Source organism: Arachis duranensis, chromosome 6 (genome assembly GCF_000817695.3).
Source record: "Arachis duranensis cultivar V14167 chromosome 6, aradu.V14167.gnm2.J7QH, whole genome shotgun sequence".
In the NCBI taxonomy this organism is placed as follows: domain Eukaryota; kingdom Viridiplantae; phylum Streptophyta; class Magnoliopsida; order Fabales; family Fabaceae; genus Arachis; species Arachis duranensis.
The window spans coordinates 2,006,980-2,031,660 of NC_029777.3; the positions used below are offsets into that span (position 1 = coordinate 2,006,980).

A 24,681-nucleotide genomic window follows, 5' to 3' on the forward strand; every position below is an offset into this window, starting at 1 on the left:
ATTTGTTTGTTGGAATAAAACCTTAAAAATTGGTCTATGTATTAATTTTTTTTTAGAACTAAAATATTCACTTTTAAAATCTTTGAAAATTAATTTGGATAATTAATCTTAAAAAAAGATATTTTAGTCTTTTATCAAATTAAATAAAAAGATAGATTTTATTTATATTAAATTATAAAAATATTTTAATAAATATATTGATATAATATATATTTTTTAAAACAAAATTAAATACTAACATAAAAAATATTCTCCACTTATAATTTTATTATTTGTCTATATTTTTAATATATTTGTACGTATAAATTTATCTCCGTACTAAAATAAACACCTTGCATATATGCCTATATACAAGTTTGATTTTCACATAGTCAACTCCAAATCCTTCTGCAATACCTACGTAATGTTTTGGCTAAAAGGGGAGATAGGAAAATTTCTGAGATTATGGAATGATAGTTTTGCTCAAATGAAAGGTAAAGACTCAAGAATAAAGTTCCATTAGATGAAGAAAAACACAATTCTTTTTTTCCTTTGACATGAGAACATTATGAAGATTACATTACATGACCGTCTCAGTGAACAAATAACAATGGACTCACAAACATTACATAATCCGATATAGCCCTCTTTCATAATCATACAAAAACTAACCAATTTAATTACCCCTTGAATGCAACATTTTATTATAGAATCTTGAATGCATACTATCCCTTTATTATGATTATGATTATTAATATTATTAAGAAGCATTAAACGGAGGGGCCTTCAAGATGTTCCTTGATATGGTAACCGTCGCCAAAGGGTTTCTTGGAGAGTGAAAGGCGCACACCCGGGTCATGGTGGGAGCAAGAAGTGTTATAAAGAAGAGAGTTGTTGACACACTGCACATTGCTGTTCATGTAAGCAGCCATTGGGAACGAAGAAGTTCCTCTTCCTTTTCCATTCTTATGTTTCTGCTTCGAGCTACCTTCTCCGCCGCTCGAGCTCTCCCATTCGCTGCCGTGATCTGTAACAATTCCCTTCTTGTGAAGATAGATAGGTTCATGCTTCTTCTGGGATTGGACAAGTTCCATGTATGCTCCTCTGTTTTCCCCTGCAATTGTTATGACCTTCATCCCAGAGTCCTCTGAATCTGAAACCTTCCTATGAATGCTTTTCTCTTTGGATTCATGGCCGTGTTTTCCATGGTGGGTTGTTTCCCTGTGGAAATCGTTGTTGCCGTTGTGCCACTGGCGAGGCTTCTCAACGGTGCTCTGAACGAGAACGGTTTTGGGCTCTGCCTCCATGGGGATCTTAGGCTCTGTCTTCAGCTGAGAAGGTGGCAGGGTAAGAGGAGAGGGTGGTGGAGCAGATGGTTTGAACTTTGGGGATTGCATTGGGCTCTGAACAGGTTGCTTGATTGTTTTTGGAGATTCACGAGGAGGAGAATAAGAAGTGTTTGGTTTGCGAGACGGTGAAGTTGGAACTGATGAGGTGGTTATGACTGTAGCCTTTGGGATTGGAGAACTTGGCAGTGAGGAAGAAGGAGCCGGGGGTTTCTGAGCCGGCGATGAAGGGGCAGATGTTCTGGCATCCCCGGCGGCGACGCGTGATGGGGCTTCTTGCGCCGGGGTTGGTTCTTGAGGCTGAGTTTGAGGCGAGGATGGTGCCGAAGAAGTCCTGAATGTAGGAAGGAAGAAATGAGAAAATGTATTGAGATGGAAGATGGTAAGTATGGGTGCAAAATGATTGTTATTTATAGAATCCAAAGTAAATAAACGTATAACTTGTGTGAGGTTGAAACATAAAGGCCGCGAATTATGTATCCGAGTGAGACCACTCCAATGCAAAATTAAAATAGGGAAAGCATCGGATTCAATATGGCCAGCTGACACAAGCTCATATACCTCACAAAGCAAGGTTCGAATCACAGTTTTGAGTCATTCGAAATTTACTGTCTTGTGTTCCTGTCTCACCCCAAATATGTTATACCTAATAATCAAGAATCATACTACTTATTACATAGCTCCTTGCAGTTTATAGGATCATTCATACGTCTCAATTCTCGTACTGACAGTGTTTGGCATGCTTCTGACTTTGCTTGTTTAGTTAGCCAAGTAGCGATACCCTCTTGCCTTGCATTGCCTTTACATACTTTTCCTTCTTTGGAAGATGCTTCAGTTCATGGAGCTTCCTTGCCAATGCCAATAGAGTGGTGTAATGTAAACGACTCACATGCAGGCTATCATATCCTATCCTATCTCAGCGTTTCACAAGAAAAGAACCGCCAAGTGGGTCCTTTCTTATACTGTGTTATTGCCTTCTGTTTGTTCCTTCTTTGGTTAAAGATGGTTCCTATTTAATTAATTAACTAAAGAATGCTGGCTAAGGTTCCAAACTATCACGTACAATGATTCTTTGTTTCCGACTCAATATATATAGTTTAAACGATGGTCATAATGTCTTCCAATTTCAATTTTATATTACTTTTTATGTGGAGCCGCCTCTTCATGTCAAATCATATAAAAACACGGTTCCTATTTATTTTAGTTAAGGCTAATTTATACGCCTCCTATTAATACTGTATAAGAACAATTAAATATTAAATTCAATCACCAAAATTAATTATTAATATAAAATATATATTAACAATAAATTAAATAATACATATTTATATACAAATATATAATAATTAATTTTAATATATAAATAATATAATAATAAAATATAATAAAAATTAGATAATTAATTTTTTATCTTGTATTTAAATTAATACTAATTAAATCTATTTTTTATTTAAAGTATTAGTCTCTTAATATTTTCTAAGGTAATATTGCCATTCAGTGGCAAAAAATTGCTTATTCGAGGAGATTAGGACAAGAGAATATTTACCATGCCTAAGAATTTGTTCATAAATTGTGCTTGCATATATACTTATATGCATTTACTATTTTGATACCACCCTTCATAAGGCTATAATGAATTAGATAAAGAGATTGAAGATATTGTGCTTCAACTTTGGGTAAGAACCAATAATAAAAGGGAAGAGCAAGCAAACAAACATAAATTTCTACAAATATTTGACATCATTACACTCCTATGCTTATTAATATTTTTATTTTAAAAATCATATATTCTTTTGTTCCGTCTCCTGGCATATGATTAACAATTTGCATATGGTTCAATGCATCGAATAATATTGGAAACTGCTATCATATTTATAACTTTAAATAGCAATAGTAACTTATGTAAAATGACCATAGTAGTGGGAATTTCACTTAAAATACTTCTTTTTTTTAAAATACATCTAAATTATTGATGAGACAACCAATCATTTTTCCTACCAAAAAAGGCAACTGTTTCACATTAAATGATATAACTAGTTCTGTTTGTACTTATATCTTGTGTTTAAGAAGGTAAATTTTCTTATAAATGATTTAGATATTATACTTTATTCTTTATTTATTTATTATTTTGACATGGTTTAAAAAATATTTTGAGAAGCAAACATCTTGACACCTAAGATCTACCATAGTAGTTGGTTATTTACCAAGTATCATCAAGATATGATTCCACTTTGGAGCAATCATTTCAAATCATCTAAATGCAATATTAGTTACATGCAAAATATATTAGCAAAGACTGCTAAGTGGTGTAACACTGTAACAAAATGAGGACAACAGTGTAATACAATTATGAAATTGTTGTTCGGCACACAAATTATTATGGTAAGAAATAGTAACGAGAATGGGAATTGCAAAATAATTTACATTTTTTGGCATTATGATTTATGAGAGGAAATAATCAAGGCCATTTGGTGAACTCAAACACTTTGAATACAATTTCAATTCCAGTGGGAATCTGCCACACAAAGAGGAGAACGTTTAATGTATTCAATGCTATGTGAAGATTTCTAGCAGTTTCACTTCCTTTCTGCATTGGTGGTACTAAAGCTGCTGCCAGTGCCCACAGCACCGTAATACCTGGTGCATATAAATCAATAGTCACACATTTAATAGCCTAGTGTTGATTATTTTTGTAAGTTTTGTATCACGATCATTAACATTGTTATGTAGATTAAAAAATATTTTGTGTTAGTTTTATTATAATTAATTATTATTAATATTAAACTAATAAAAAAATAATTTAAGTAACATGTGACAAAAATAAAGTACCATAATATTGGTTTTTTCTGTAACACACTGGTAATACTACCAATTCTAATGCTTGATTAAATAATTAGGGAGATTCAGCGTGGAAAAAAAACACTAAGGTAATTAGGAGAATGAATCTTACCCATTAGAAGAGTACTAAGAGTCTAGAGAAATGATATAAATTACTTTTAGTTTAGAGTACAATGGAATGAACAATGGAAATAGATACTAGGAGGTTTAACTAGGAGCAATTTTTTTCCAACATTAATCAATTCTTTTAAATTTAAATTTTAAGTCCTAAATCTAAATTTTCTAAATTCTAAATCCTTAAAAAATAAGAGGTGAAAAATAATAATTTTAAATAAAAAATTAGTTATATAATTAAAATTCATTTCCTATAAGTCATACTATAATCAAATGGAAAACAGAATAGGTATAATAATTGGAATAATGATCAAATTAATTCTTGAAAAGTAAATTATTTTTTAAATTTGCATAGAAACATGTTATTAATTAAATTATTTACGTTTATCGTTTTATCACTTTATTAATATTTCTAATAATGATTGATAATGTAAAATATTAATTGTCAGTATATAGAATATCTTATATATCTAATTAAACATTGTATTTATAAAAATTTTAAAATAAATAAAAATAAAAGACAAAAAATATTTTGTGATTAATTTTATGTCCTTTTTATATACTCTATTATAATTAATTATTGTTAATTTTAAATTAATAAAAAAATTATCTAGATAACATGTGTTATCTGTTACCTGCTCCTGCAAACAAATGTGGACCAGGGAAGAGTTTTCCTGTCCTAAGCCACGTGTTGACTCCACCTCCAACCGCTTCAAGCACCCCAAAACCCAGCAATATGGATCCTGCGTTGAAGTGCCTTTCCCTGTAAGACCCTTTCAGCAGCTCCTTCCTCTCATCAGTGAGTTGCTGAATTTTCACTTGAACCGGGGACGGAGCTGCCTCCACCTCCACAGGATTGCCGTCAGGGGTGACAGGAGCAGGTTTGACTTCTTTCTTGAGCTCGTTAATCTCATTCTGGATTGTCCTTACCCGTCGCCATTGCCATCCTAAGTAACCTGCCCACAATGTATAAAAGAACAATCCACCCAATACAATGGGGTGTATGAGAGCAAAGGTTCTTCCTTCCAATATTCCGAATTCTCCTCCGACAGCAAGCGCATCCTGTGGTTGCAGCAAGAATGGTAATGTGATTGTGCTGAGGGAAACAGAGGCACGCTTGACAACAGTGGAATAAGAGTCTTTTAATTTTGGGACATCCAATGTTGCGGAGATGGGAGCAAGTGCACTCTGGCGTCCCCTACTGCTACAATGACAATGATAACCAACCGTTGGAAGCCTCACAAGTGTCAACGTGGCGGCCATACTCTCTGTCTCTCAGCAATGCACGCGACTTCTTGATTTCTTCGGACTCAGAATGACAAAGGAAAACATGTAGAGAAGTACATGGTTGAGATTTGCACACGAGATACATAAGAAGATAAGTAATTTGTGCCACACATTATAACTTTTTGGGATCTCTCCACTTCAATAACGTCTATAATTAAGAAGTTGTCTACTACTCTCCTATAGTATAAAATCATTCAACTGACCCATACATTCACCAAAGACCAAACCACTCTAAAATATGATAGAGTACTATGACTTGGGCCTCTAGGCCCTGGTTACTAAAACAATCATTCTATCAAAAAGAAAAAAAAAATTGACGTGTTTAGGAACACTTTTTTTTCTGTATAAATTAAGTTAGATTGGTTTAGTGAACTCAATAACATAGCTGGTTATTAAATAGTGGTAGAAGTAGTCATGTAAATCCAATTTTTATACATAATTTGTAGTACACACGTTTTACAAGCGTAAAAAAACGTTGGTATCAGCAAAATTTCATTCTTGCAAAAAAGAAAGTTGGAAAACACACATTTTTCTCCTAGTTCTTCTCAACACAAATGTAAAATAAATCAAGTCAAAAAATATTTGTACCGTAAATAATAAATACAATAATACCTTTATTACAAAAATAACAACCTCATGGCATGTTTTCTTCATCTTTAAATTTCTTTGTTGAACTCATTCATAGAAGAATGATTTGTTTTTCTTTATTTAAATTATTTCATTTTATGTACTATATATAATTTGCTTCCAATGAATAGTGTAAAAAATATTTAGTCTAAAATAGACTTTTCACCCCTAACCAATGTGCTTTTTGCCCTCAATGAAATGGTATTTGGCTTCTATTAAAATGTTTTGTTATCATATCCCTACAGTTTCACACAACTCAAAATATTCATTCTTTAAATTTCTTATTCTCTAAACTTTTCTCGTTGAACTCATTCATGGAAGAATGATTTGTTTTTCCTTATTTAAATGATTTCATTTTATGTACTATATATATAATTTGCTTTCAACGGATAGTGTAAAAAATATTTAGTCTAAAATAGACCTTTTCACCACTATATGTGTGTATTTTTAAACCATTTTAAAAGTTAAAAACCAAACTAATTTATGAAACCAATTTGACCAAAATAGGCCATACTTCGTTTAGGAAATATTAAAATTTGGACAACTCGAATTACTTTTTGTTTTGTAAATTATTATATGCTAAATAGGCTTACGAAGAAAAAGAATATTAAAATTTTTTGGATATTTATAACAGTTTAATTATAATGGTTATGTATTTATTTTTTTTATGAGTAATTAGTTAATAATATTTAAAAATATAAATTATAAATATAAAAGGGTAAATTATTAAATATATATTTAAATTATTTTTATTAACAAAAATGTATTTAAATTTTATAGTTAATAAAAGTGCTTTTAAATTATTTAAAAATGTGACAAAAATGTTTTGGACATTTTATTTTACCAAAAAATAGTAATTGGACAAATGAAGTTTTCTATGTCACAAGTAAAACTCCAATATTGGCAAGTAAGTTACGTTACGTTTTTTTATGAGAGGAATATATTTCTGATTACCGAGTACTTTTGGCACATTTTCAATTTATTTGAGAATATTTTCTGTTTGTTAACAATCAAATTCAAAGATATTTTTTTAGTGTTAAAATAACTCAAGTGTATTTTATTTTTGGTTTAATTATTTTTGTAGTTTTATAAAATTTTTAATTAGATTTTTATACTTTTTTTAATTAAATCTCTGTACTAATTTTTTTAGTTAGGTCCCTCTTAATAGTAATTAGTTTAATTTTATAGGAACCTAACTAAAAAAATTGGTGTAAGAACCCAAATAAAAGAAAAAAAATGTGGGACTCAAATTAAAAAAAATTTGATGCAAGGACTCAATTAAAAGAAAAAAAAGTATAGAGACCTAATTAAAAATTTCGCGAAACTAGAGAGACCAATAGAATAATTAAACATTTATTTTTTGTGGTTTACACGATTTAGAATTAAATTGTTAGACTAACCATATCAAAAAGTCTATGAAGCACGGACACTTCGCTGAGTTGTCGTGTCAGCGGACGCATTTCGGACACGATACTCACCGACACTCATCGAACATGCGTGTCTACTTTGTCCATTTTAATAAAAAGTAAAAAAATTTTTCTCCGGACATGCCTAGACATGCCTAAATACCATCACGTGTCAGCGTGTCCAGTCTTATTATTAATTTATAATTTAATATCAATAAAATATCAAAATATCAATATGATTTATCTAAAAAATACTTTATATTTTTTATATGCGTGTCCCGTGTGTTATAAGATTTTAAAATTCACGTGTCGGCGTGTTCTGTGTCGTATCGTGTCCCGGACCGTGTCTATATCAGTGTCGTGCATCATAGCAAAAAGTAAATACCTAACCACCTAAAAAAGCATTTTTAAAAACTTGAAAGATAACGATAAATAATAAATTATAATTTATAAATAAAATTTTAAAATTTTTTTAGTTAGAACACCTAAGCAAATTCTTTCCAAAATATATGAATAAGCGTCACGACAGCATATAAGCTTTCTATTTATATTACTATAAAAATAAAGATAAACATATTAACATATCAATAATAACATTTTACATAAAAAGATAGAAAAAATATCTCTTTACCAACGACAAAATTTTTTCAACAAATTAAAATCCATCAAGCAAAAAAAAGGTTTAATATTAAAAAAATATTCATAACAAAATAAGTTGAAATAACAATTTAAATAGAAAATGCTAAAACAAATAAATTTGAAATAAATTTAAATACATAAATTTGCAATGAAATCAATATCAAAATTTTTAGATTTCGTTTTATTCATATATTATGTGTAAGTGTTTATATTTAAAAAATATATATATATGATATTCACCTCCCATTTAACATTATATTTGGTGGATTTGTCATCTTTTTCCAAAGAGTCTTTTCATTCTCAATTCCAGCAAGATATCTAATAACATTTAGAATGGATTAAAATAAAAAAAAGTTTATTGTTAGTAAGTTTGTTAAGAAAAAATTACAACCGAAATTATTAATAAAATAAATAAATTTATCAATAAATTATACTTTTTCTAAAATAATAAATTTATCAACCAAATAGGTGTAATCAAACCAGGAGTATTGAGAGTGTCAAAACTTACAAAATTAAATCCATCTCATGGGATACTTGACGATTCTGCTGGAAGTATGTGCACATCTACGTTGGTTTAAATTAACCACATACTCATGATGTGTAGTATTGAAGTTACCCATATGAAGTGCAACACCAAAATATCTGATTTGATAAGATATTCTGTCTCTTAACAAATTCACGAATTGAGACACTAAGAGCTTTCTTAATTGAGACGTGTATTTTTATTCCCAAAAATTGATAAACAAAAATCAAAGAATAATTAAATTGAGATAAACAAACAAATTTAAAATATGAATAATAGAAGTTTAATATTATTTAAGAAATTGATAGGAAACTCACACTTTTATCAAGCCAAACCATCTCAAGTGAGTATGGTAATGGAAAATTTTTGTAATTTGGTAATATTCATAATCTTATCACTCGTATACGTACACACAAATTATTAACTGTACAGTAGGATTGATTTTTTTAAGTTTGTAAATACCAACCATTGAAAAAAGTACAAAAATTTTAGATTTTGGATATATGTAAAGAAAAATATTGATGTACTTTAAATTGTTGTGCTATATATGTCTCATAACTTATACTTTTATAGTTAACCATAGCTAGAATTATCTAAACTTGATTGACTTTAATTTAAATTTAAATTAAATTTGTAATAAAATAAATATATAAATATATTTAAAATACAAATCCTAAGAAATATAAATATTCAAAGCCTTAAATATAGCGTTCAAATAACAAAGAATCAACAATTTTTTAAAAAAGGTGCCTTCTTAACTATAACTAAGGCGTATTAACATAGTAGAGATCATATGCGACAAAAGTTATTACTTAATTTATAAATAAAATTTTTCTTAGCAAAATTTAAATAATTAAATAATATCTTTATTTAGTTTAATAAATTTAAATTATTTTTTTAAAAAAAATTAATTTATGAACAAATAACTTAAAATAAAAAAATAATAATTTAAGTAAATAATAATTTATGGTTTAAAAGAATAATATGTAAACAACTTAAAATTTAAAAAATAACAACTTAAACAAATAACTTAAAATTTAAAAAATAACTATTTAAGCAAAACAATCTAAAATTTAAGAATATCTCTTAGCAAAATTTAAATAATTAAATAATATCTTTATTTAGTTTAATAAATTTAAATTAATTTTTTCAAAAATTTTAATTTATGAACAAATAACCTAAAATTAAAAGGTAATAATTTAAGTAAATAATAATTTATAATTTAAAAAAGTAATTTATAAATAACTTAAAATTTTAAAAATAATAACCTAAATAAATAACTTAAAATTCAAAAAATAACTAATTAAGCAAAACAACTTAAAATTTAAAAAATAATAACCTAAATAAAATAAACTAAATAAATAATTTAAAATTAAAAAATAACAACCTAAGAAAATAATAATTTATAATTTATAAATATATTACTATAAAGATAAAAATAAAGATAAAAATTTACCAATATAAATTAAAATGGTTGCCCTTCAATTTTTCTGTTTATATAATTCATTGTGCTATTAATTACAATTTACAAATGTCCTCAGTTCAGAGTCCTCATTAGTATATTGTCCAGCAAACAAAGTGATAATCCTAGTATTAGTATCACAGAGAATAAAACTCATAAAATATGATGACGTCGTTCTTTCCTATAACAAAGGCGGGTTGAATAACCTTGTTGAATAATTGAACTTCCACATCTTGTAACAAAAGAGAAAGCAACGCATCCATACATGAACGTGGGTCAGATTATATCCGAACAAAACTGAGATACGACGAACCTTATTAGATGGGCAGGCTATTGGCTGTAATTGCAACATACACAGTACGCTCTGCTGTCAGTTGGGTTGCAATTTCTTAGCTGCCTGCCCTCCTAACAAGTTCAAATTTATCTGACCCCTAATTATTATTATATGTTAATTAACCATAATATAATTATAATGTGCTCAATGTTGCATTTTCATGATAAACTTCTGTTTCCCGCTAATAATTAGAAAACTTTAGTTACCAGAACTAGCACTACACTACACACTATATATATTTATGTGTGGATATTTCTACAGTGACATCTTTACATGAAAATAGTATTGTAAATGATTAGATAATTTAGGCAAATATATTCCGTCAAACATATCAAATTATCAAACGATTTATAATACTATATTTATGTAAAGATGACATCATCTGAGTAATTCTCATGTATATATTTGTGTCACTCTTTCAAGTCCATCAATAATGTATGCAAGAATACGAAGGCAACAGTCAAAGAATAATAAATATTAAAGTAAGTAGCAGATCCGATTTCTCGTCCGGAATATTATGTAAGATAAATATACACACACGATTATAAAAAGTAGATGCATGAAACATGTGACATGGTATCTGACAAACAAGCACTTCCAAAAAACAGTTGTTAAAGAGAGAGAGAGATGAAGGACAAATAAAAGGATCTCTGTTGAGCAGATAACAGCCAATTATTTGGTACGGTTCAATTCCAGCAAGCAATTGCAAGTCGTGGAGGTAGAGAAGCAACAAAATTAAGATGGTGTTCCCTTCCTCACATTAACTTCTTATTTTATGGAGGAATTATATTTGTATTTTTTTTATGTATTTTTTATTTTTATTAATTATTTTTAATATAAGATCCGTTACTCAAGATGAACTACGACAACTCATTTTTATTGTACATAATGAATAATAACTAACAGCGGTATTTATGAGCCGGATAAAACCGAGTTTGAGGTGACGCAAACTCGGTTCGAAATATATAATAGACCTATTTGTTAGACTTGAATCCGACTCTAAACCTGATGAAATTTACATATTTTTGGACTGCGATTATATCGGGTAAAAACCGGGTGAAAATCGAGTCGTTAACAATACTTTTTTGTAAGTTAGCATGTGAAAATATCCAAATTTTTAAGACTCCAACCATTATTTGGCATGGTAAAATTCATTTAGAAAAATATAACAAGAACCAACCTTTTCTAAAATTAAAGCATAACCACAATCAATACTAATATTGTCTAATAACACCAAATATTTAAATCAATATAAATAACACAATATTATGCATTAGTCTAAAGTCTTATGCATTTTAAACATAAAACATTAACTTATAGTATTATAATGACTAATAACACAAAATATTAAGGTTTACAATACTTAAATTCCACATAAAACTAGCCATCATACATCACTAATAACACAAAATATTAATTGTATATGATAATCGGGTCACCGGACCGAGTTCGGGTGGCCCAAGATATGATCCGACCCGAAATAATAACCGAATCTATTTTTGAAACCCTTACTCGACCCTAAACCCGGTAAAATCACACTAAATTAACCCCTAAAAGATTCTGGACCGGGGCGGGCATGAACACCCCTAATAACTAATAACTAGATGTTATTTGCTTTAATTCTGAGTATATAACTGACTAGTTTTAGCAGTTCTTGATGTATTTTTATCTGCTTTTCTCAACACTTGTTGCTTCCTTCTCATCACAAAAGCAGGGCATGATCAATTCTTCATGGCCACCAATTCATTAAGTAATGTCATTTATATTTTAAAACGCAGATTACTTTTCTATTCTATCTAGTAAATATAGTATTCTTAGAACATATGCCACGAGGCCACCAGTCAATTAGACCATATATCATATTCAATTGTTTGTCGTCATTATATTCTTAGCGCTTAAGCTTCATCTTGACACTTTTTAAACAAAATTAGAAAATAAAATGGATATTATTTTACAAAATGCCTCCTAAATTCAAATGTTCTTGTTTGGATGAAGTTTTTTATTGTATAACACGTCCTAATCGAGGTCGAACTTGCTTTTTTTAGTGGATGAGGATACTTGAATAACCAAGAACACCTGTGAGTACTTGTAAAAGATTAACCGACAAGTCGATACAAATGTATTTTTCAGGTATAATATTATGGAATTAAAAACATACTTTCTTTCAGCATTTCGAATTATTTTTATGGTGATTTGCCAAGTAAGCCATTGTTGTTGTAAATAGTCATTTCTCCGAACTGTTCCTCATTTACAAATTACAACTAAATTATAATATAATGATAGGATCATCTAACAATGTAAAAGAATATGCAACAGCTATCGTTTCCTTCTTATCATGTCTTTTAGGGGAAAAAAAGAAACGTAAAAGTGGATTTTGAAAGTCAAGCACCAAGCTTTAATGGGATTTGGAATCATCACTGGGAAAGGCAAACGAAAGAGATATTTAAATTAAGAAACGTCATCATGGTTAGCAAGAAAATGAAAAGTTGATGATGCGAGCTCAAATCAATGAGGGGTGTCTTTGAGGAGAAAAAAACAAGTTGAAAAGATAAGTGTTGGTTGCTGGTGTCAACTTTGATCTTTGGGAGTTTCAGTAGTTTTGAGCCAAATATTTTTTTATGGAATTTAAGAATTTAATTTTGATGCATTACGTCGGTAAAAATAATTATTATATGATCATTTAAAAAAATAAATATGATTATATTGTGTAAAATATTTTATAATATCAATGTATTCAAATTAAACTCTCAAACTTAATTGGATATTAAGAAAACTCCATGCATGACAAGAACTCAATAGAAAAGGGCATCGTGCCTTTCCATTGTGCATGTCAACTTGGTCATAACGTACATTGCAAGTAGAATTATTGATTAGTTAATTGATGGCTCGGTGTCATGCATGAGAAGAGTTTGAAGATAACTAGAGTGGTTCAATTTACCCTCTAATTTATATAAATATAGGATGAAATAAATCAACTTATATCTATCTTTATATTAGAATCATCATGAATAATTATGAGATAAACAAATTATTAAATTGGTTTAATTATTCTATTAGTTTTTATAATTTCGCAAAATTTTCAATTAGATTTTTATATTTTTTTTAATTGGGTTCTTGTACTAATTCTTTTTTCAATTAGGTCTCTCTTGACAATAATTATTGGCTTAATTTTAGAGGGATCGAACTAAAAATAAAAAAAATTGGTACAAAGACCCAAAACAAAAAAAAAGTGTAGAGATCCAATTAAAAAAAAATTGGTGCAATGATTTAATTAAAAGAAAAAAAATTACAGGAATCTAATTAAAAATTTTGTAAAACTATAAGAACCAACAGAATAATTAAACCGATTAAATTGGATAAAAGTACAAGAAACTAAAAGATTTCACATATTGCCAAATTGTTAAAAGATTTGAAATTTTACTGCTCATATGATATTTTTTATAAAATTCAAAAATACTATAAATTACTTACAACATGCTCGAAGGATTTAGAATATAAAGACAAATATAAATTGTAAAATTTAATTACATGCTAAAAGTAGTCAACAATAGTGGCTTGAATTTTTTTATAAATTTTATCACTTCTATTACAACTTATGTTTAGTTGTTAATAGCCAATAATAACATTTTTTAGTAATTAAATATATTATCATATTTTGTTTGTATAAAGACTTAAAACCCATGTACTTTAATAATCTTTTCATGAATCAAAATGCTTACTGTTTGTTTAAAAATTTTTTTTATATTTTTATGATTGTTAATGAGTTTGAGTGATGAAAGATATGGCAGTGTCATTTTTATGTGAGTTAGTGATTTTGGGGCTAATTAATTGTGGATATTATACTTAAATTTGATATCAGAGCTAGTTTAATCCAGTGCCAAGTGTTTGAGAGTTTGTGAAGTATGGAAGAATTCTCACATAGTTATTTGTTTATAGAGTCAATATGACAAACACTTTCAATGTTGTATGATCCAGTCCCAAATTAGATGGAAAATTCGATTATAGTTATTGGGAGACTTTAATGTCTACCCATTTGAAGGCCTAAAACCTGTGAAATTTTATTGAACTGAGTTATCAAGAAGGAGCAGATATTACCCAACAGATGAGAGATCGCGGTGTTTAGCAAAATAGCAAATGCCAAAAGTGTAAAAGAGGCATGAAACATGTTAAAACTATCGTACAAAGGCGTATATAAAACTCAGAAAGCAAAGCTACAGTCATTGAGAAGAGAATATGAAAGGCACGAGATGTCTAGTTCAAAAACTGTTGAGCAATATTTTTTTCGTGTTACAGATCTTGTCAATAAGATGAGAGTCTATGGAGAAGATATGCCCGATAGAAAAATGTGAAAAAAAAAATTTGTACCATGCCAATGAAGTATGATCATGTGGTGACTACAATACTAGACTCTCACGATATCGATACCATGACGATTGCAGAGTTGCAAGGAACCATGGAAAGTCACATTAGTAGAATATTGGAAAAGTTAGAAAAATTCACAGAAAAAACCTTGAAAATCTGGGTGAATTTAAACAATATTGCAGAATCAAGCCACACACAAAAAGGACGAGGTCATAGTTTTAATTTTCAAAGTAGAGACAGAGGAACAAAATATCTTGTATGTTCAAAATATTTTAAGTAACACGAAATTCAACATACACCAACTAACAATTAGATATACTCCTCAACAAAATGGAGTTATTGAAAGAAAGAACAGAACCATCATGGATATAGTCAGATGCATGCTCAGTCAAAACAAATGCGAGTTTTGGGCAAAAGCAGTCGCAACAGCAATTCATATTTTAAACAAGTGTCCAACAAAAAGTGTTTGTGATAAAACTCTTGAAGAATCTTGGAGTGGAAAGAGGCCTTCCATTCATTATTTAAGAGTTTTTGGGTGTATTGCTTATACCCTTCTTCTAGATCAATTAAGAAAAAAAAGTTAGATTACAAAGGCGATAAGTGTATCATTATCGGTTATAGCACGACTCAAAAGCATATAAACTGAATAATCTAGAATCAAAGAAGGTGATTATAAGTAAAAATGTGATATTTGACGAGAAAGACATATGGGACTAGAACATAAAGACAAAAAAGTAGCGGATTATAATTCTAAATATGAGTGACAAAGTAGAAGAAAAATAACCCGACACAACTGAACAACTAGAATCATCTAGAAGACTTCAAAGAGAGTAAAGACTACTTGCTAGATTAGCAGAATATGAAGTTGATAATGACAATGATCTGTCCGATGAAGAAATTATAAATTTTGTACTATTTTTAGATTGTGAACCGTTAAACTTTGAAGAAGCCTTTAAAGACAACAATTGAAAGAAAGCAATGGATGAGGAGATTCATGCCATTGAAAAGAATGACATATGGGAGCTAACATATTTACCAGTAGATAAAAAGTCGATTGGAGTAAAATTGGTTTACAAAACTAAGTACAAACCCAACGGTGAAGTTCATCGTTTCAAAGTAAGATTAATTGTTAAGGGATACAAACAAAAACCAGGTAATTACTACTTTAAACTATTTGCTCCTGTTACTAGATTAGAATAATTCGTATGATTATTTACTCTCAGCCCAAAATAAATGGAAGATACATCAGATAGATGTTAAGTCAGCATTTCTAAATAGCACTTTAGAAGAAGTGTATACTGAGCAACCTGTAGGATATAAAATTTTTGGGAAAGAACATAAAATTTACTTGTTGAAGAAAGCCTTGTACGAATTGAAATAAACACCAAGAGCATGGTACAAGAGGATTGATTCTTATTTCACTCAAAATGATTTCAGAAGATGTCTATTTGATGATACTCTTTACATCAAGTTTATTGAATCTAGAGAAATCTTGATTGTGTGACTTTATGTTAACGATTTAATTTTTATTAGAAACAATTTGAAGATAATTGCATAATTTAGGGAGGCTATGATAAAGCATTTTGAAATAACAGATATGGATTTGATGTCTTACTTTTTTGGCATTGAAGTCATTCAGAAAGATGATGGAATCTTCATGTCACATAGAAAATATGCAAATGATATTTTGAAGAAATTTTAGATGAAACATTCAAAACCAGTTCATACTCCAGTCGAAGAGAAGTTCAAGTTGCTGAGAAAAGATAAAGGAAGATTAGTAAATCCCACATATTACAAAACTTGATTGAAAGTCTGAGGTACTTAACTGTAATCAGACCAAATATTGTATTTGGAGTTGGTTTGCTTAGCAGATTTATGAAGGAGCCTTGTACCAACCATTTGCAAGCGGTAAAATAGATTCTTTGATATATCAAATATATTTTAAATGATTATATTTATTATGAAAATACTGATGAAGTGAATCTTGTTGATTACACTGATAGTGATTGGGTTGGAGCTATTGAAACAAGAAAAAGTACTTCGTGATTTTTATTTCACCTTGATTCTAGTGCAATTTTATGGTCTTCAAAGAAATAACCAGTAGTAGTACTCTCTACAATAGAAGCACAATATATAGCAGCAACAAATTGTGCAATGCAAGCAGTTTGGCTAAGAAGAATTCTTAAGGAATTGAAAAAGAAACAAAGTACTCCAACAATAATATTTTGTGATAATAAGTTAATTATTGCACTTTACAAAAATTCAGTATTCCATGGAAGATTAAAGCATATTGATATACGGTTTTACAAAATTAGAGAATTGGTGAATGAGAAAGAAGTTATAATCGAATTCTATCCAACCGAAGAACAAATTACAGATATATTTATAAAACCATTGGGGATTTTGTTTGAAAATATGAGTGAGAGAGAGAGAGAGAGAGAGAGAGAGAGAGAGAGAGAGAGATTAGAGAATGAGACTTTCTCTATCTTTGTGGATAATCTTCCTAAAGATATATCGAAGAGGGAGTTGTTTTAGTTGTTCAACTGGACGAGGCGCATAAATGATATATATATCTATCACGAAAACAAAAAAGTGGTGACATATATATTTTTTTCATTCATATGATACACCACGAAGGGAGGTGCTTTGAAGGCGGTAAGGGAAATGAATCGAATGAGATTGAGAGGTAAGGTTGTGCTTGTGGGGGAAGCGAAATATAGGCGAGTGTCGGGTACGAATGATATGAAAAGAGCCGAGATGGAAGGAGATGATCAGAACATTTCTACTCGTCGGCTACGACGTGAGGAGGTTCAGATAGAGGCCCGAAAGAATACAACAGAGTTGAAAAAGGAGACAGCAGTAAGAGATCCTCATGGAAATGGATGGACAAAAAAGGTGAAAGTAGTAATGGCTAAAGAAAATTTGGATTGTCTACTGAGAAGTATTGTGGGAGGGATAATAGCTGCTATCAACTTTGACTCGTTTAAGTATCATATTGCAAAAAATTTGCCTCAAGTCACCCAAGTACGAGAACTGGGCGCTTATAAAGCATTACTGCCTTTTGACAATATGTTGAGTGCTAAGGAGACATACAGTTTCAAAATGAATAGCTTGTTACAGTTTTTTCACAGTGTCTGGAGATGGAAAAATTTGGAGCGGAGCGAAACTAGAAGAGTGTGGATAGAATGTTTTGGAGTTCCGTTGCATGCTTGGTTTGCGGAAACTTTTAAAACCATAGGGGGTCAGTGGGGTGAAGTAGTTGGCTGCGATGCAATTATAGAATCGTGCAATAGTTTTAGTGTTGGATGAGTACAAATTGATACATGTGTTATGGACTTGATCAATGAATGGATACACATTACAATAGAAATTAGTGGCTTTGATGTCTTGGTTAAAGAAGTGGGTCGAGAGGCATATGGAATAGACTGTCAGTTGGATAATGGTGTGGACGTAGACACCAGCAGTGAACTACAAAGAAAAAGTACTGCAGGCAATCGTGCGAATATAGCCGCCAAGTTGGTGAGGCAAGTATACCTACCGGAACTCATAGATCCGGCGGAAGAAGTGGTGATGTCGGTGATGCGGGAAGATGAAGAAGCCAAGGACAGATTGGTAATTACAAAAAGTATTTTGAATGAGTGGCTTAATAGAGATTTAAATCAGAATCGTCTATATTTGGTAATGTCTAACGCAAATAATGCTCAAAATAAAGAGAGAGCTGATTCTGTGGGGGGTATCATTATAAGCAATAATGAAGATTCTGATAAAACTGTAATCTTGGTTTTTGACAATGTACACTATGAGTCACAAGGGAAAGTCAGCAAGGAAAAGAAAATTAACAGCGGAAGGAAAAAAAAGTGGGCCAAAACTTCTTTCAAATACAACTTGGGCTATTGAATGCCTTTGGGCTTAAACGGGTCAGCGGTCCAAGGCTGGAAGACTGTTGAGGCATGCTCGCTGGATTGGCCGGGCCAGCTGGAACGGGGTCGGGTGAGAAGCAGCAACCTGATGGAGATACGAGCAGCCCAGGATGAGGTAGATACACGCATGCTTCTTGCAGGTGGAGACGCTGCCCTGACCTAGGGAAGGAGCGCACGGCAAACTGAAGCATGACGTGACAGGATTCGAGGCCGCCATGGCTGCACAAACAGAGCAAAACCTCCACAACTATGTACAAGCACGATGAAGGACGGGGAAATGGGTGAGCAGGCTGTGAATGGTGGATACGACGACGTTGGAGATGGCCGAGAGTGGAACCGTGGAAGCCATGATGCTGTAAACCAGGTTGAAACTATTCAGCAATGCTCAGGTACGGTGAAGGCTGGGGTAGAGGTTGGGAAGGCGGTGAATGTTGTAAGTCACGATACGGAGGATTTGGAGGTTGAGGAACTTGAAACGATATTGGCTAAGTGGGAGGTGGGAGGGACTAGAGGGGTTAAGGGGTGTAATAACATTGAGGTCCATGTGGGTAGAGGTCATGGTTACAAGGAAGATGCCGGAGGTGAGAACGATGGAATCGGGGATGCCAGCGATGATGGGAATGACAGGGATATAGATGGGGATATTGGATCAGATGGGAAGAACAAGGCTATGAGTGTTCCAAAAAATAGTAGCTGGGTCAATGTGGAATCTATAGGTACTAAGGCTGTAAATGGAGGCCCTGGATGAAAGATAGGTCAGAGGATGCAAGTTGTAAAACCCGGTTAAGTAATAGCTAATTAACCAATAAATTAATAATATATTCTAGAAAGTGAGAAATGAGATTTTTATGGTTTAATACAACAACAACAACAACAACAACAACAATAAAGTCTTGTCCCACTAAGTGGGGTCAGCTACATGAATCAAACGACGTCATTGTGCTCTGTCATGTATCATGTCTACAGAGAGACCGTTTACATGTAGATCTCGTTTGACCACCTCATGGATGGTCTTCTTAGGTCTTCCTCTGCCTTTCGTCCTTTGTCCATCTTCCATCTCATCCACCCTCCTGACTGGATGTTCTATCGGTCTTCTTCTCACATGTCCAAACCACCTGAGACGCGATTCAACCATCTTTTCCACAATGGGTGCTACTCCAACTCTCTCCCTTGTATCTTCATTCCTTATTTTATCCAATCGCGTATGACCACTCATCCATCTTAACGTCTTCATCTCTGCCACACTCAGCTTATGTTCGTGCTCCCCTTTAGCCGCCCAACACTCCGTACCATACAGCATAGCCGGTCTTATAGCGGTGCGATAGAATTTACCTTTAAGTTTTAAAGGCACTTTTTTGTCGCATATAAAACCATATGCACTCTGCCATTTTGACCAACCTGCTTGGATCCTATGATTTACATCCTGTTCAATCTCTCTATTATCCTGTATAATGCACCCAAGATACTTAAATCTTTTAACTTTTCCTAGGATGTTTTCTCCAATCTTCACCTCTATATTGAGGTTTTCCCTTCTCAGACTGAACGGGAATTTGGTAGAGAAATTTAAAACAAGAATTTCGACACCAATTTTAAAGAAATCAGCCCAAAGGCCCACCCGAGCTCTCAATTAATGAGAGAGCTCAACACTCTCTCCCCTCACAACACACACATACGCTGAATTAGAAGGGAGAAGGGGGAAGAACATGAAACCCTTGCTCCTATTCACCTCCAACTTCCATTGATCATAACTTTTGATCCGGAGCTCCAATTGACGCACCGTTTGTAACCACGAGACCATGACGTCGAGATCTACAAAACCGATACCAAAATATATAAGGTAAGCCACGTTTTATCCTTTGATTCCCAGTTCTTAGTTTCAAGTTTCATGGGTAAAAATGTTGAGATTTTTAAACTCCTTTGTGTTTTAGGGTCAAATTAACTTGAAGGGAAGGATTATTCTAACTCCCTTGGTCCTTGGGTAAGGTAAGAGATCTCAAACCCTAGTGAAAGTATTAAATTTGAGGTATTGGGTGTTGAGTTATTGTGTTTCGATGTGATATTGTGGCTTAGACATTGTATATATGTGTTTTAGAGCTTGATTGGTGATTTTGGAAAGCTTTGGTATGGAACCCCAAGCTTGAAAATCTGTTGGTGGAGTTTGGAAACCTTGAATGTTGAAATTAGAGGTGTTCCGGGTGGAACGGGAATCGGCCAAGGTATGGTTTCGATTTCCTGTATCTAAAATGTAATGTGGTTGTGAAAACGTAGGCTAGTGGTCCCTAAGATAAGATTTTTGAGCTATTAATGTGGTTGATGGATGATATAAGTTGTGTTGTTATGCATGAATTTAGTGGATTGTGACATGTTGATATATTTGGTGAATGAATTGGATTGAGATGGATATAGGGATTGTGGGTGAATGACTGTGAGTAATGATAATTGCTGGCAAAGCATGTGGGGTTGTATATGGCATGATAATTGTGGCCCTTGTTGATGGGCATGATAGAAGTGCAATATTGATACATGTATATATATGTATTTGAGATGATTGATGAATTGAATATTTGTTGGAGATTGAGATGTAAAATGTTGATTATGATATGCAACTTGTTAAATTAAAAATTGGCTAAATCTGATGGAATTGGAGATTAATGATTGAAAGAGGTTTGGAAATGATTGATGATTGGAATGGTTGAGTTTTGGGTTGATTTGGTATGGAATGGTAAGAGCATGTTTTGAAAATGGGGGAGTTTATGAGTTTTGGTAAAAATGGAATTTTGATGAACTTCAATGGATCATATCTTGAGCTATTATTTTTGGAATTTGATGATTTTTATATCAACTGAAAGATAATTTCATTAACTTTTAAATGGTTTAAATTTGGTTGAAATCCGAATTTTGTGGAAAGAGATATGATCGTTGGAAGTTTGGGCCAAAAATCTGAATTCTGCAACTTCTGCAGAATTTGTGATTTCTGGTTTGTGTGCGCACGCACAGCCCTGTCCGCATGCACACCCCATGGGAATTTAGACCTGTGCGCACTTACAACCTTGTGCATACACACACGTGGGGACAGGGCTATTGATGGGAGCGCTAGCACGCGCTGTGCGCCACACAACCAACGAAGGATTGCGAGCTGTGCGTATGCACAGGCCTGTGCGCACGCACACGTTGGGAATGGCACGCTGGTGGTGGTTCTAGCACAACTTGTGCGTGCACTCAACCTTGGAGAATTTGCTTTCTGTGTGTACGCACAGACCGGTGCGTACGCACACTCTTAAAAAATACTTCTGGGCGTGCGCACGCACACCCTTGTGCGTACGCACGTGACCCAGTTATCTTTTAAAGCTTTTGTTTTCAAGCTCTTCACATTTCCAACAAGCTTGTAACTTTTCGAGATATTATATCACACTTATAAACCCCCAATTTCATTCCCTAAATCTTAAATTGATGTAAAATGCCTAATGATTGAGAGAACGTTAGGAAAGAGGGTAACTTGTGGAGGAAGAAACAGGATGTGATGATGAAAGATGATGATATGAGTTGTTAAGGAGGATGGTGGAGTATTGTATATGATAAGAGCCAGATGGCCGAGTGTGGCATGATTCGAATGGCTGTATGTGGTGATGATATGGCTGAGTATGAATTATGATTTGTAAGCCAGATGGCTGAGGTAAATGCTAATGTATGGTTGTGGTTAAATGAATATATGCTGAATTTTGACTATTATGATTGTTGCACTCCACCTATCTGAGATACGAGTTTTTCTGGGTGAAAGCAATAGCTAGCCACCACGTGCTCCAGGTGGAAACTCGATACTCTGTTAACTCTATGTCGTAAGTGTGGCCGGACATTGTGAAAGTTTCGGATGAGCTCGCCCCCGTAAATATACACCAGTGAGGGTGTTGGATATATGTATATATGATGTTTATGTTATGAGATAACTCGAGTTGGGGATGCACGACAAAGGGACAGTCCAATGGTTAGCTACCAGGACTTGTCGGGCTGGCTTTATAATTGATAGATAAGACTCATCCGCCACTAGGACAGGCATGCATCATATGCATTATATGTGATTTGTTTGGAATGCCTAATTGATTGCATCATTACTTGCTAATTGCCTAATTGTCTTATCTGCTTTCTACTTGTGCATTTCTTTGTTTGTTATACTTGTGTTTGCATCTTAATTACTGTTGGTGGTTGGGAGGTTTACAGGATTTGGAACGGGGATACTTAGTTATTCTGAAGATCCTTAAGATAGTTGCCTATTTACATTTCTCATGGTTTAGCCTGTTTATTCGCTTTAATTATATATGGAAGTTCTAGGATTTTCTTCGACTTTCTCAGGACATTACATGTTAGATATTTGGGCACTGTTACCATGTTGAGAACCTTTGGTTCTCACCTATGCGGATTTTATAGTTTTCAGATGCAGGACGTGAAGCTCCTCGTTGAGGCATGCTGAAGACTTCCTTTTTGGTGGAGATCCTTAGTATCTTGGGATTTTATTTTGATCATGTATATTGATTAGACACTTATTTTCTCTACTGTTCATATGTATTTTGTATTATCTCCTCTTAGAAGTCATTTTTGAGAAACAGAATTTGTATATTGTCCTTTGGGTTGTCTTTTGGATAGTTCTTATATATATATTTGCATATTGTTATGCTCTGACTAGTTGACTTTGCAAACTGAGTCCGGAGCATTGATATATGTAATTTTTGGCACTCTTTTATATATCTCTTCACGTTAGCTTACTCCTTATATGTTCGTTTACGTTATCGATCGAAGTGTTGCGCCTTTTGATTTAACGCTTTTGATTTACCCATTTTTCTTCAAAGGCTCTTAGTTATGAACATTTTTGCATTACTATACGTACTATATATTTTATTTTAGAGGTCGTAATGTCTCGCCACCTCTGTTTTATGACTTAAGCATAAGACTCTGTGTGGTAGGGTGTTACACAAGTGCATGGTGGGAATGCAGTTGGGGATATGCAAACAGGGGACTACATTGAGGAAAACGATGAGGAAACTCGCGACAGTCAGAATACAACTTTAGAGGAGCAGATGTTAGAAAACAAGAGGACATGGGAAGTAGCAATGGAGTCTGGTGCAATTTTGTACACCGAAGAAGATGATGTTATGGCCATCCTCCAAGCTCAAAATGAAGAAATTGCTAAAAAAAAAAAGATTAGCAAAACAAAAGGTGACAGCAAGACGGAGTAGACCCAAGAATAATAAAAAGGTGTGTAATAATCCTCTAAAATGATTTTTAGTTCATGGAATATTAAGGGGTTGAGGAGGGATGAGAAGATGAGAATGATTAAAGACCTAAAGAAAAAATATAAGCTTCACATGTTAGGTCTGATTGAGACTAAAAGGCAAGTAATAACAAAGTTTGATGTGGCAAATATGTGGGGGTGCGATAATGCTGGGTGGGAATATGTTAAGTCTGACGGTTATTTTCAGATTATTTTAATGCTGGGTGGGAATATGTGGCAAATCAGTTTTTAGATTATTTTCCTGCAAAATAATTACCCAAATCAGTCCCAAGATTTTTAAAAGCGGACATTCCCAAGATTTTTAAAAGCGGACATTTTAATCTAAAAAAAATTAATACACAAATCAATAACCAACATTTTTTTCTATCAGACATAACAATCCCTTTCATTTTACTTTTACTATATGTCAACTTTTATTCTTATTAACTTAAGCTTTGTGCATGTAGACGATGACACTAGCATATTAATATGCTCTTTCCATTCAAAACAAGTAAGGTGAATAATGATATTTTGAAATCTAAATTAAAATATTTTTTTTAATATAAATATTTTTTAAAATA

At 32.3% G+C, this 24,681-nt stretch overlaps 2 protein-coding genes across 2 annotated transcripts; both read right to left on the bottom strand.

Annotated features, from left to right (window-relative positions):
- Positions 1-469: 469 nt before the first annotated feature.
- Positions 470-2,032, bottom strand: LOC107491772 (uncharacterized). The gene is made up of 2 exons (XM_021126159.2): positions 2,002-2,032; positions 470-1,867 (listed from the first exon to the last, which is right to left on the bottom strand). The coding sequence occupies exons 1-2, from the start codon at positions 2,030-2,032 to the stop codon at positions 750-752; spliced, it is 1,149 nt and encodes a 382-aa protein (XP_020981818.2). The 3' UTR covers positions 470-749.
- A 1,618-nt stretch (positions 2,033-3,650) lies between these two features.
- On the bottom strand, positions 3,651-5,690 carry LOC107491917 (uncharacterized). The gene is made up of 2 exons (XM_016112843.3): positions 4,913-5,690; positions 3,651-3,962 (listed from the first exon to the last, which is right to left on the bottom strand). The coding sequence occupies exons 1-2, from the start codon at positions 5,538-5,540 to the stop codon at positions 3,784-3,786; spliced, it is 807 nt and encodes a 268-aa protein (XP_015968329.1). The 5' UTR covers positions 5,541-5,690; the 3' UTR covers positions 3,651-3,783.
- Between the last annotated feature and the right edge of the window lie 18,991 nt (positions 5,691-24,681).